At 39.6% G+C, this 13,360-nt stretch overlaps 1 protein-coding gene across 1 annotated transcript in view; it reads left to right on the top strand.

Annotated features, from left to right (window-relative positions):
• Window positions 1-6,459: 6,459 nt before the first annotated feature.
• The window catches only part of LOC136862882 (uncharacterized), an 88,819-nt gene continuing 81,918 nt past the window's right edge, over window positions 6,460-13,360 (top strand). Inside the window, exon 1 of the mRNA XM_068226298.1 lies at window positions 6,460-6,556. Within this exon, the coding sequence (XP_068082399.1) occupies window positions 6,460-6,556 (97 nt within the window). The remainder of the gene's footprint in view (window positions 6,557-13,360) is intronic.

Raw genomic sequence — 13,360 nt, forward strand, 5'->3', positions numbered from 1 at the left:
GGAATCGAGAAACTACTTTCATTTAATAGTATGTCGAATTTCATATGTTTACATTCTTCAAAATAATGTGGAAAGTGGAACTTTACCATACTGTAGTTGCTTACCTCACTCATCTTCTACAAATATAAAAACACTACCGTCAGAGCTCTTCTGCAGAGCGTCTAAAACCATTACTGCTTGCCAGATGCCTACACTGCGTGTTGACTGGTTCCTGATTAATATTCATTCTTTCAGGGTGTCGATTGTGTGAATGATGGCCTCAGAACTGCGCATACATTTTGGATGGTGGCCCCTGAACTGCGTACTGTTTGAATGGTGAGCCCTGACCTTGTGCACACTCTTCGAATTGTGGGCCTTGACCTGTACATACTGATGGAATGGTGGACTCCGAATTGAGCATACTGTTTGAATGCTGGATCCTGAACTAAGCGTACTGTATGAATCGTGGGTCCTGAATTGAGCATATTGTTTGAATGTTGGTTCCTGAACTGCGCATAACGTTTGAATGGTGGCCCCTGAACTGCTCAAACTGCTGAATGGTGGGCTCTGACCTGTGCACACTGTTTGAATGGTGAGCCCTAACCTGCGCATACCGTTGAATGGTGGGCCCTGAACTGAGTATACTGTTTGAATGGTGGGTCCTGAACTCGTGCCGTTGAATAATGGACCCTGAACTGGGCATTCTATTTGAATGGTGGGCCCTAAACTGAGCATACTATTTGAATGGTGAGTCCTGAACTGAGTATAATGTTTGAATGGTGGGTCCTGAACTGCGTATACCGTTTGAATGGTGGGCCCTGACCGGTGCATACTGCTTGAATGGTGGGCCTTGAATTGAGCATGCTGTTTGAATGGTGAGTCCTGGACTGGGCATACTATTTGAATGGTGGGCTCTGAACTGTACGCTTTGTTTGAATGGTGACGTCTGAACTGAAAATACTGTTTGAATGATAGGCCCTGAACTGAGCGTACTGTTTGAATGATGGCCTCTGAACTGAGAATACTGTTTGAATGGTGTGCTCCGAACTGAACACAATTTGTTCATTTTAATATTTAATTGAAAATAAATTCAACAGTGTATAAATTAAAATACTGTACGTTATAAGGGCAAATGTATTTAACGTATTCGTATCAAAATTCCAGCCTCGCCTCACGGCTTAGCCTTAATCATCTCAATGAGAGTGGTGCCGAAATAAACATTGTTATTATCTTGACCTATTTTTATCCATTCAACTACCAAGAACTACGGAAACGTACTCTTCACTTTTCGCTCGTAGCTGGTATAGGATTTACTTGTTAAAGCTGATCAAATATTACCTCCAAAGGAACCAATTGAAAACCAATTTGAATTCGCGTATGCTTTGGAATTCTTCTGAAAAAAATACCCTTCGATGTTTTCAGAGAATGAGAGCATATCTCATTTCGTTTTATGTGTAAGGAACGAGCTTCGGCGTTGGCATACTAAAAAACCTGAAGAGTACAAGTAAGTCACTTATCCGACTTGGATTCATCAACCTTGTGTATTTACAGAGTATTTGAATGTCCCTTTATGGTCATGGTTGATGGGATATCTCTTCTGGCATGTACGAGTGTGTAGGGCTAATGTTGTGGTAAATGAAGGCGAGTCAAATGAATAAAATTGTATAAATTTCTATATGTCGCGCCAAGGTTCTGTCCGTTGGCAGTACTTTTACAAAGGCTTTAACGAATATTGTATAGGTGGCAGCACCGTGTCGACAAACACCATCAAAGTATCACTTTAACAATGATTTTCTCCCCACCTCCCCCATTTAGACATGCGCGAAAGAACAGATATCTATTATTTCGTTTTTGAATAGTGAATGTGTGAAATCTATTGAAATTCGTTAGTGAATAACGATTTTGTATGCATGTTTGTAATAGTAGCACACACACACACACACACACACACAACACGCGTGCGTGCTACCTTTGCAACTGTTGTGACCTCCAAGACCTGTATTTTGCGTGATTTCCCCGTCCACCACATTCACCAGATTCCACCCGTAGTGATACCACACGTTTAGGCCTTTCAAGGAGATACTGGAAAAAAGGACGTTCTATTTGAGTGCACGAGTGGCTGCGCAGTTAACCAGAGGACTTTTCTTTCTAGAGGAATCCATGCACTTTGTAAGAGCTGGACGACTTGCATTGAACGTAACGGAGCTACGTAGACCAGTGATACAGTTGTGTACGACTTTCAAGTTAATAAAATACATTAATAAAACGTTTAAAACTGTCACTCGACTCGTCCTCATATAAGTCTGTATTTGAACTTTTGTCATCCCAATAGGTTAGGTTTGTCCAATGTTAAAAGACCGTCTGTACAAATGCATCAGAGTATCCAGTGCTATGTATACTAATCAAACCTGCTCGTATACGAAGCTGAAGTCGCACCCTATAGTGCCCTGGCGATGGTAATATGAAGACAATGAGCCTAACTTAACCTAACATTACTTGAGTGGGTGGTGGAGTTAGCGACCAATTAACCGAAACTCCTACGGCGGAAATTACGTTAACGACATGTTAGCAAGGAGCAAGGAGATAAGATTCAGTGCTTGGAGGCAGCCCAGTAAGTGGACCTGGGGAGAATTGAATATTACCAACTTGCAAATTGAATAAATATACACAGCTGCCTAAGTAAGCTTGTAATTGTAATATTAAGCCGTTTCTCAAGCAGATTCTTAGGTATTATGTTTAGGAAAATGGTCCGGTGTGTCGTATTTCTTGAAATTATGCGAATTATGTGATAATTGTCGTTGATTTTACTTCATAATCGGAAGAAGGGCTATTCGAATCTTCATTTTCACGCGCGTGTGCAGAGCGCCTGAGAAATACAATAAGCAACTCTCCTACGTGTTTCCTAAAGTGGTTGTTGAAAAGCACGAGGGAAAACTACTCTCAGGAATGCTGACGAAATATGCTTAGATCAGATTACTATTCTTTCTCTCTATCGACTTTACGCCGCGTTGGCTCAAACAGGTCTTATGGTGACGACGTTATAGCACAGGGCTATGACTGGGAAGGAAGCGACTTGGCCTTAATTAGGATACAGCCTCAGGAAACGTCCAGGAGATAATGGGTTCGAATCCCACTGTCGGCAGATCTGAAGATGGTTTTCCGTGGTTTCCCATTTTTTTGCTATTGGCTTTACGTCGCACCGACACAGGTAGGTCTTATGTTGACGATGGGATAGGAAAAGCCTAGGAGTGGGAAGGAAGCGGCCGTGGCCTTAATTAAGGTACAGCCCCAGCATTTTCCTGGTGTGAAAATGGGGAAACCACGTAAAACCATCTTCAGGGCTTCCGACAGTGGGGTTCGAACCCACTATCTCCCGGATGCAAGTACACAGCTGCGCGCCCCTAACCGTACGGCCAACTCGCCCTGTGTAGCCCTTTTCTATCCCATCTTCACCATACAACCTATCTGTGTCGGAGCGACGTAAAGCAAATTATATATATTCAGTGCTGCTGATAGTATGGGTCTTTATTGTTCACAATGACCCGGTACATTTAAACCTTCAGTTAGGTGCAAGAATGTTTTTTAATGCATGCTTCATTTTTTTGAAATTATGCTTTTTTTACGCTTTCAAAAGCCTGCTTAGCGACCAATGACCTTAGATGTTACGCCGCTTTAAACAACAAGCATAATCATGATCAAAACCTGCTTTTTCTTTCCATGCCTATGGTAATCCACAGTAGGAAAAAATCTAAGAACACCAACCACAGGTGTAATATGATATTTGCTTTGTAATTGCCTTAATAATAATTGTATGATTCAAAAGTCGTCTCTATCCGATTTTCCCAACTCCTCGGTCCCTCTCTTGAACCAGTAAATTCCATTAAATGTAGGTTGAATTACAAGCTTCTGGTAATAGGAACGTAATTGTACACAACAGTACAATCCGTCATCTCAACACTTGGTAACAGTAGTGATCCGTATCCGCGCTATGTTCGAGCATTATTGAACATCGCCGTCGCACGTATTTAACCATGTCAGTGTCACAGAGTGGGATGATGGATGCTGTTAAGCTGTTACGCCGGCTTGCGTATGGAACTTTACAGTTCAGGTCATAAGTAAATTAAATTAAGCAACAGTGGTCAGAGGAGGCTAATTACAGACCGTAAATTAATTAAACTACTACGTAACTAGGTGGGTAGCCACAGCCATCCCTGTCTTCTATTTCGCATACAGAAAGCATACCTCCTATTTCTTTGAATTAGTTACATAACATTGTATTGATTGGAGCTGCACTCAAATAGCAATATTTATTGCCTGTGTTATTATGGGCCGGTTCTTCGACTGAGTAGTCAGCGTAGTGGTGTTTGTTCAGAGAAACCTGAGTTCGATTCCAGGCCAACTCCGATGTTGGGGTCATATGAGACGATTGGAATTACCTTGAAAAATAATGAACTTGACTAAGAGAAGCAGAGAGAGAGACCAAAGTGACAATAGTTACTCAGTTTCCCATTACAGTTGAACTTGTTATAGACAACTCGTCTATAACGTTATGTTTTCTGTGGTACGGATATATTCCTCATAAGAAATGTGTTTTCAAGCCTTGCCTAATACGACAAACGTATATGCGTCTATCTCACATATAATGTCATTTTCAACCTCAGTTTGGAATAAGATTTTCTAAGAACAAAAAAAAAAAAAAAAAAAGTAAATAAATAAATGTTAAGAAATATTTTGTTGAAATCTGGTAATCCGGCAAATTCTTTCCCGTCCCCTTTTGTCATAGACCTCGGGAATTCAGGCTGATTTCCCACCCCATTGTAACCCGCTCGAATTTTTGCGGTATTAACGGTACCTGTGTGCGGTCAGTTTCGATTGGAAGTTTCCTCTAAGTGCACGCATTTTAACGCAGTATGACTACTAAAAGAACAGTTTTATCGTCGGAAGGAAAAGTTAGTGATTCACCAAATTGAGAATGGAATTTTTTTTTTAAAGCTGACGTGTGTCTCGAGGTTGGCCTTGCTAATTCCATAGTCCAAACCATTCGGAACTGCAAGAATAAAATTGTTTCCGCATTTGAAGAGAATGGTTCGAAAATTAAGCGGCTACGAAAACCTGAACGGAGCGACGTGGATGAAGCCTAATTAAGTTTATGTTACTGTATTTTTCATTTTCCACCTCACTGGACTGATAATACGAATCTCGTTTACTACGACACTTGTTTATAACGACACAATTTTTCAGGTCCCTTGAATGTCATTATAACAAAGTTCTACTGCATATATAGATAAGAGGTGTGGAACTAAACCAGTCTACAGAGCTAGTTGCAGAAAGAGGATTGTGGAGGCACGTAGTTAATTCACAGAGGCTTGCAGACTGAACGCTGAAAGGCATAATGAAGATGCATATATCTATACTACTTCAGACAACCTACTATCCCTGCATATTCCTAGAAGTTTCCGTTTAGTGGGGAAGTGGCCGCTGTCAGCATTAAGATTGGAACCTTACCAGCCTACCGAACGAATAAGCTAACGTAATATTGTTCTGTTAAAATAATTCCATGTCAGATCAAGAGAATAATACTGAGAAAAACAAGCAGTGGAGTTACAGTTCAGGGTGAAGCACATTACTGTACTTATCTGTATATCCCTAAAAGTATCAATCAATCAATCAATCAATCAATCAATCAATCAATCAATCAATCAATCAATCAATCAATCAATCAATCAATCAATCAATCTTGATCTGCATTTAGGGCAGTCGCCCAGGTGGTAGATTCCCAATCTGGTGTTTTCCTAGCCTTTTCTTAAATGATTGCAAAGAAATTGGAAATTTATTGAACACCTCCCTTGGTAAGTTATTCCAATCCGTAACTCCCCTTCCTGTGAACGAATATTTGCCCCAGTTTGTCCTCTTGAATTCCAACTTTATCTTCATATTGTGATCTTTCCTACTTTTATAAACACCACTCAAACTTACTCGTCTACTAATGTCATTCCACGCCATCTCTCCGCTGACAGCTCGGAACATACCGCTTAGTCGATCAGCTCTTCTTCTTTCTCTCAGTTCTTCCCAACCCAAACTTTGCAACATTTTTGTAGCGCTGCTCTTTTGTCGGAAATCACCCATAACAAATCGAGCTGCTTTTCTTTGGATTTTTTCCAGTTCTTGAATCAGGTAATCCTGGTTAGGGTCCCACACACTGGAACCATACTCTAGTTGGGGTCTTACCAGAGACTTATATGCCCTCTCCTTTACATCCTTACTACAACCCCTAAACACCCTCATAACCATGTGCAGAGATCTGTACCCTTTATTTACAATCCCATTTATGTGATTATCCCAATGAAGATCTTTCCTTATTCTCAAGATGAGAAAGAGATTAGGAAACAATATTCTTCCAAATGGTGTCCAAGTGAAAAACAAAAAGCTCATAGACAGAGAAAACCTATTGAAAAAAGCAATAGAATGGAATAGAAAGAAATGGAGAGCCTCAAATTCTACAAGGACCTCATCGATGCTTCCAATGAAACTCTACATGAATTGGTGGAAGATGAGCCTGCCTGTGGAGGGAACGGGAGTGAATGTGTGCCTGATCTGAGAGTTTAAAACAGTGTGAATGTTTTTCGATTGTGAACATCTGTCTGGTGAACCATAACTATTTAAATTAAAACATTATTCTTGAATTTACATTTGTAAAAAAAAGCTTTTTATTATTGAAATATTTCATTGTTAACGCAAAATACTTGATTGCAGAGACTTAGCGTCTCATTCATCTACATTCATCTACATAACATAATTTTGAATTGATAATTACTATCATGTTCCAACAAAAACCCTCCAAGTTCAAAATAAAATCCACATTTACAGAAAAAATAATAGGTATATGTTTATTTTTCTTTGCTCATAATATTTCCAAACCCCTTGCATGTCTCTTGTCCAATTCTCAAACAATAAGAACAAATTGTAAAGCAGAGGCACGTTTTTCTCAATTTCTGAAAATGTTGTCAATGTGGACCTGGCGGCTTTTGCATCTTATGTCCTCGATTTTACTGTGTGGTTTGTCGCTGTTTGAACGTGTCTGTCGAGCTCCATGCAAGTGTTCCTCATCGCCACAAGATAGTAGCACAAACAAGTGGGAAACCCTCAATGTGGTTCCATCTTGTGAGTGCCAGAAGAATGTAAAATCATAGATCGTACACGGCTACATTTCATCCTGCTCATTTGCTCAATGGTCAGCGTAGCAGCTTTCGGTTCAGACGGTCACGGGTCGCGTCTGTTTACTTCTTCTGGCTCGAGAGAGGGGTATTTTTGCTGTCTCATACCTGCTAATGAACACAACAACTTACCATACTACTAACTACCACAGAAACACGTAATGCTTGACTGCATTTCTCCTCATAGTGAACGTCAGTAGGGGAATTCATCCGTAAAACCGCGCCAAAACCACATGTTCTCACAAATTGCACCCACGACTCCACCAAGATGTGGGAAAACTGGCAGAGAAAGAAAGAAGCATAAAATAAAGCTGTATGTCCTTCAAGGCAAGAATGTTTTGTGTTTTAATAACAAATATTTCGACCAGATAGGATTAAGCAAAGCAAACTATCTTCAGTTTTTCGTGGTTCTTCATCTTGTATTAATCAACCCCCATGATCAGCATGTCTGAAGTTCTGTATGCATTGGAAAAAAAAAAAAAAAAAAACCACCACATTCTACTTCTAACCCGAATTATAGGACTTTTACCAACCTTCACCTTGAATTATTGCACCTGTTTGAAAGTTAAGGTAGAATATCCTAAAGAATCGAAATTAAATTTCATGTAAAACATACTTTGTATTCTGGGACCTTCTCACCCGTATCCACAATTAGAACTTGTCTTGTTTCACAGAATATTCAAACTCTTTAGATCTTTTCAGTCGTGAAATTAGGCTACCAGCGTTTTGCCCTAGTAGTGTAGCAGTGTTGTTTGTTACTATAGTTTATACTAACACTGTGAATCAATAAAAGACGAATGTTAGTGCTCATTTTTTGAAGAAAAAAATCGTGGTTTCTTGTTGTCTCTGTATAACCCAAAGCCAAAAACCAAGCACGTTTAAGCTGCCCACTGTTGTGCCGCTATCAGAGCTGAGCCATTGGCATAACCACTAGTAGATTTAAGATGAGCAATTCACACACTTATCAGTTATCAAGATTACGACAACTAAATGAAAGTATTAATTTTGCTCCAAGGTTTAATGTAGGCCTATAGGTCATTATGAGGGTCCAACCCGCCTCCAGTCCGATGACTTAGGTAACATAGAAGTCTACTTCAACATAAATTAACAGTAGTTTGCTAATAGTATAATACTATGTGGTGTGAACTCACACTTCCAACTGAGGTTGTGGATTTCACCTGGTCTCCCTACCGTAATCGAGACTGTTGGGATACCAGGAGTGTCACAGAAGAAATCCGCACGAAGAGCACTCAGCTGATTGCCCATAAAGCAAGACACCACGTATAGCACCATTACCTCGAGCTGCTAATGTTGTATTCATGTCGGAGCGGGTAGGACCGAGTGTAAAATGAACCTGCGCCAGTCCCCATTCCTCTCCCGCCGCCCACCACCGAGGGAATCAGTAATAAAATAATAAGGACTTCAGTGGATTTTGATAGATATGTACTTGGAATGTAATTGTCTTGCTCATTACGGATGGCTGCGAATATTATCGGGATGTATACTGTATTTTAAACATCAAATCGAGCAAAAATAGATTACAAACAATTATTATGGTTTTCTGAGAAGATAGTCGGATAAGAAGCTCACTATCCGTTAGATGGCATTATTGCTGCAATTGAGATAACTAGCCCATCATCGACAGGTAGCTAACGTTACTAATTAACGTGAATCTAGAAGTTCTCTTAAGATTGTAGAAGTAAGTAGAGATTGAAGGAACTTACCAGGAAATTGAATTTAGTGAAGAAGTCAGCTAAGGATAGCATGATGCCAAGCGTAATTGACAGTCATATGAATGTTAGTAAACAATGGAAGTGTAGGTATACGTACTTTAAGGCAGAAACAAGTTCCAGACAGGACATTCCAGTAATCATTAATGAACAAGGGGAGTGGAGGATTTTGCAGAAGGCAGAAGTAATTAGGCCCGTATTTATCAACATTCACATTTGCTGTTATCTTAGATTTAAAACTCTCGGATAATATCATTATCTCTAGTAACGCTCACTTCTGTGTTCACCATAGAATTTATCTCGGTTTACAAAACTTACGTTTTGGTTTCAATCTGAATTTGAACAATAAATTTGTAATACTGACGCACGGAAAAGAATTGACGTCATGCAACCAGCACTATCGGAAAGTAAATAAGTTTATAAGTAGGTTCGGAGTTTATCATAAATTATGTCCGCTACTGACCGGAAACTAAGAAAGAAGCCTTATATGACTTTTGTTTTAGCGGAAGATGTTCCGTAATCGGAACGAAACATGTCCTAGAGATTACGCTCGATTATATCATGCAATTAATAAAACCATTATATAGAAATTGACAAGTATTGGAAGGTGGGAATCTTCTTATAACTTAACCTTAGTTATCTGCTTTATGTCACACCGATACAGATAGTTCTTATGGCGACGATTCGTCATGGGATGAATTTATATTGCCTATAAAACCGGAAATGTTACTTTCTACAACTTTCTGTATAGCATTTATCGATAGGACCAGTATTAGCAGAGATATTTCAAGAATTCATTTTTTGGACTTCCCCTAAACTACTATTTTACAGCTTAGATTGTATCACTTTCTCCCCTGACCTTAAATGCAGAGTTTAATTCAGTTCTGATCTCATTTTCTCATACATACATACATACATACATACATACATACATACATACATACATACATACATACATATTAAATTTAGATATTGCATTTCCTTCTTATTCTGGATATGACAGACACACAAATAACACTTGTATTGAATTCCCAATAATGTACAGAGAAATGTTTTTATTTATATAGAAGTTGTAATTGAAAAGCAAAATCTGTAATGATCCTGCAATGCATACTTTCTCCCGACTCGGTTTCACGAGACTGAAGCTATCTAGTCTCAACTGTAGAGAAGTTAGAGAAGTGCTGGCAGCTCCTAATACTCATGCGAGCCACTCTGCCTGTTGTTTGTTTTTATTCTCATCACTTCTCCCTGATGCCAATAAATATGCAAATGAACGCTCTGAAACAATAGAGTAGCGATTTGAACGCTCGCAGTCAGGCCGTAGCCTATCTTTGTTTTTCAAACAGTAGGATTGTTCTAAGCAAAATGAAGAGGGATTTAACAAAACAATATAAAAAGAGATTTCGTAAAATTTGATTTTTACTTTAAACCAAAAGCATAGCTCATTTGTTGCGGTTGAGCTTTGTTAAGGAAAGTTTCTAAAGGTTCATTTGCAAAGTTTACGACATTCCATTGGAAATTGGTTGTGAACCTCTGTTAGCAGAAGTTGGAAATGTTATACTGAAAGAGCCTGTATATGTTCTGTATATTGTACGTTATTATAAGTTGTTATATAAACCGGGCACCATTTAAATAAAAGTTTATTTCTCAGAGTTATTGTAATAGTCGATATAGTGGTACAAAATTGGAACATTGCGTAGTTAACACTATCTTAAATTTAGCAGGGCAACAAAGTACATTTTTGTACGCCAAGATGCACTGGTCACGGAGTTTGTGAGACGTGTATGGAAGCTGAGCCTGGCATTTCGTCGTATTATTTGCGCTAAATTCTTTCTTTAATAATTACTCTCTGAACTCGCTCCGACCAACTCTTGTTCCTTTCCGAACCCGACGGGTTTGAGTTTGCGTGGACTAGAATTAACAGAACTTATTTTTTCCGCCATTTATACTATTTCCTTTACCCGATATTCTCGTGCCTCGAGAGCGTCGGAAGGCGACCTTTTTCATCAGTCTGAGTAATGATAAACTTCCTCCTTTATACCCCTTAAGCTGACCATCCGCGAATCATCGAAAAGTAACCTCAACCCATTAACGACCTCTGTATGACAAGACGACTGCTTTACACCCAGATGTTGGCGTGTCATGTGCTCAGCGTGACTTCATCCTTTGACTTCCTTTAGCGTCCGCTGACTCCCATATCAAAGAGGTCCTCAATTGAACTCAAGAGGCTGACCTCAGTCCAGGATTAAAATTCTTTAACTAGTGGGGAATTGAACCCTCAGGCTTCTGGTTAAGAGACTACCCATACACAAGGCAGCTGTCATCACACGTAACATATTGTCCAAACCGATTTTCTAGAAATACAATCATGATTGCGATTCGTCTATATTCATCCCCTGTGGGTGGGGGTGGAAAAATAACATCCATATTATCCTCTTCCTGTCGTAAAAGGAGATTAAAGGGCCCCAGGGGCTTTCAACTTTCACAGCGCGGGTTGGCGACCACGGAGCCCTCAACTGAGTCCTGGCGTTGCTTCACTTACTTGTGCCAGGCTCCTCACTTTCATCTATCCTACCCGACCTCCCTTGGTCAACTCTTGTTCTTTTCCTACTCCGATGTTATTAGAGCATTCGAGGGAGTTGTTCATGTTCACGCCTTTGTGACCCTTGTCTTTCTTTCTCCGATACCTTCATTTTTCGAAGTGTCGGATCCCTTCCAGTTTCTGTCTCTGATTACTGTTATATAGAGGATGGTTACCTAATTGTACTTCCTCTTAAAAACAATAATCACCACCACAACTCACCTATATTCTGTAAATAAACTACATACAAATCTAGAGTTCTCATTTCTAATTTGAAACATTCATAATCGATTATCGACATGATTCTTAAGGGTAAAAAACACGCATTGTCCTAGAGGGGTTGAGAGAAAACCCAAGGGTAAATTATTGCCGTTATGAACTGCGGGACTCGAACCTGGCACCTTTCAGTCATACCGATCGGCCACGAAGGTGACATCTATTCATATTGCTGGAAGTAGACTGTAAGTGGCATACATCGTTACTGCAGTCTATTGCTCCCTTTCAAGCGCCTTATGGAAGGTGAAAGAGGCGGGCTTACGGGGTGTTTATTCTTCCAATTTCACATCACTGATTTGAATAATAGATTCTGCACTAAAGCCTGTTTCCAATAGCTGGATGATATTTCCTTAGGAAGCACTGCGGGGTAGTGCCGTGGAGTCTATCAAGGATGAGCGAGTTGTTAAAAATCCACGTTTCGTTTCCCTCAGAGGCTCATAATAGATGAACTGAGGGTCCACAAGCTATCAATACTAGCCCTAGTCCAAAGACCATTAAATGGACAATCATATATCGATAACGGTAATTATATACATTTCCCTATCATTCTTATTTTTTTAGTTTATAATTGCAAGCATTAGGCTACACTAAAGTTTGACAATAATGACATTTATAAGACAAACTTAAATATGATAAATTGAATATCTCGATGCCTGACCTTTTTGACAGCTAATAATATCACATAATTGGTGGTGTATTTTGCATTTTAATTATACTTACTTTACAAAAATGTTGCGAAGTTTGGGCTGGGAAAATTTGGGAGAAAGGAGACGAGCTGCTCGATTAAATGGTATGTTCCGAGCTGTCAGAGGAGAGATGGCATGGGAGGACATCAGTAGACGAATAAGTTTGAGTGATGTCTTTAAAAGTAGGAAAGATCACAATATGAAGATAAAGTTGGAATTCAAGAGGAGAAATTGGGGCAAATGTTCGTTTATAGGAAGGGGAGTTAGGGATTGGAATAACTTACCAAGGGAAATGTTCAATAATTTTCCAATTTCTTTGCGATCATTTAAGAAAAGTCTAGGAAAACAATAGATAGGGAATCTGTCACCTGGGCGACTGCCCTAAATGCAGATCAGTAGAGATTGATTGATTGATTGATTGATTGATTGATTGATTGATTGATTGATTGATTGATTGATTGATTGATTGATTGATTGATTTGTAATTTCACTCTTCATTTTTATAATAATATATGTGTTTAGGCGGAAAATGAAATCTCAACCTCAAGAATGAGTTGTACTAGACTGTCGAAATTGGGGAGGTGTGTTTGCACGTCCGAAAGATGACGTCTATACAAATTTGCGCGCTAGTCGACGGAGGGTGGTGCTAGTAGCGTCACTATGACCTTGCAAAGCATGTTTGCTTTCAATACACACTGTACACTTCGTCCGGTGTTGACGTTGTGAGGTAGGTGTCAGTCAAACATGCCTTTATGGAGTCGAAGAAGGCAGTATCAATAGCTTACTGAGTTTGAACGAGGCCGTGTAATAGCGCTACGAGAAGGTGGATGTTCTTTTCGCGATATTGCAGAAAGACTTGGCACGGGTGTATCCACAGTGTATCGGTGTTGGCAA

The sequence above is a fragment of the Anabrus simplex genome, chromosome 1 (genome assembly GCF_040414725.1).
Source record: "Anabrus simplex isolate iqAnaSimp1 chromosome 1, ASM4041472v1, whole genome shotgun sequence".
Taxonomy (NCBI): Eukaryota; Metazoa; Arthropoda; class Insecta; order Orthoptera; family Tettigoniidae; genus Anabrus; species Anabrus simplex.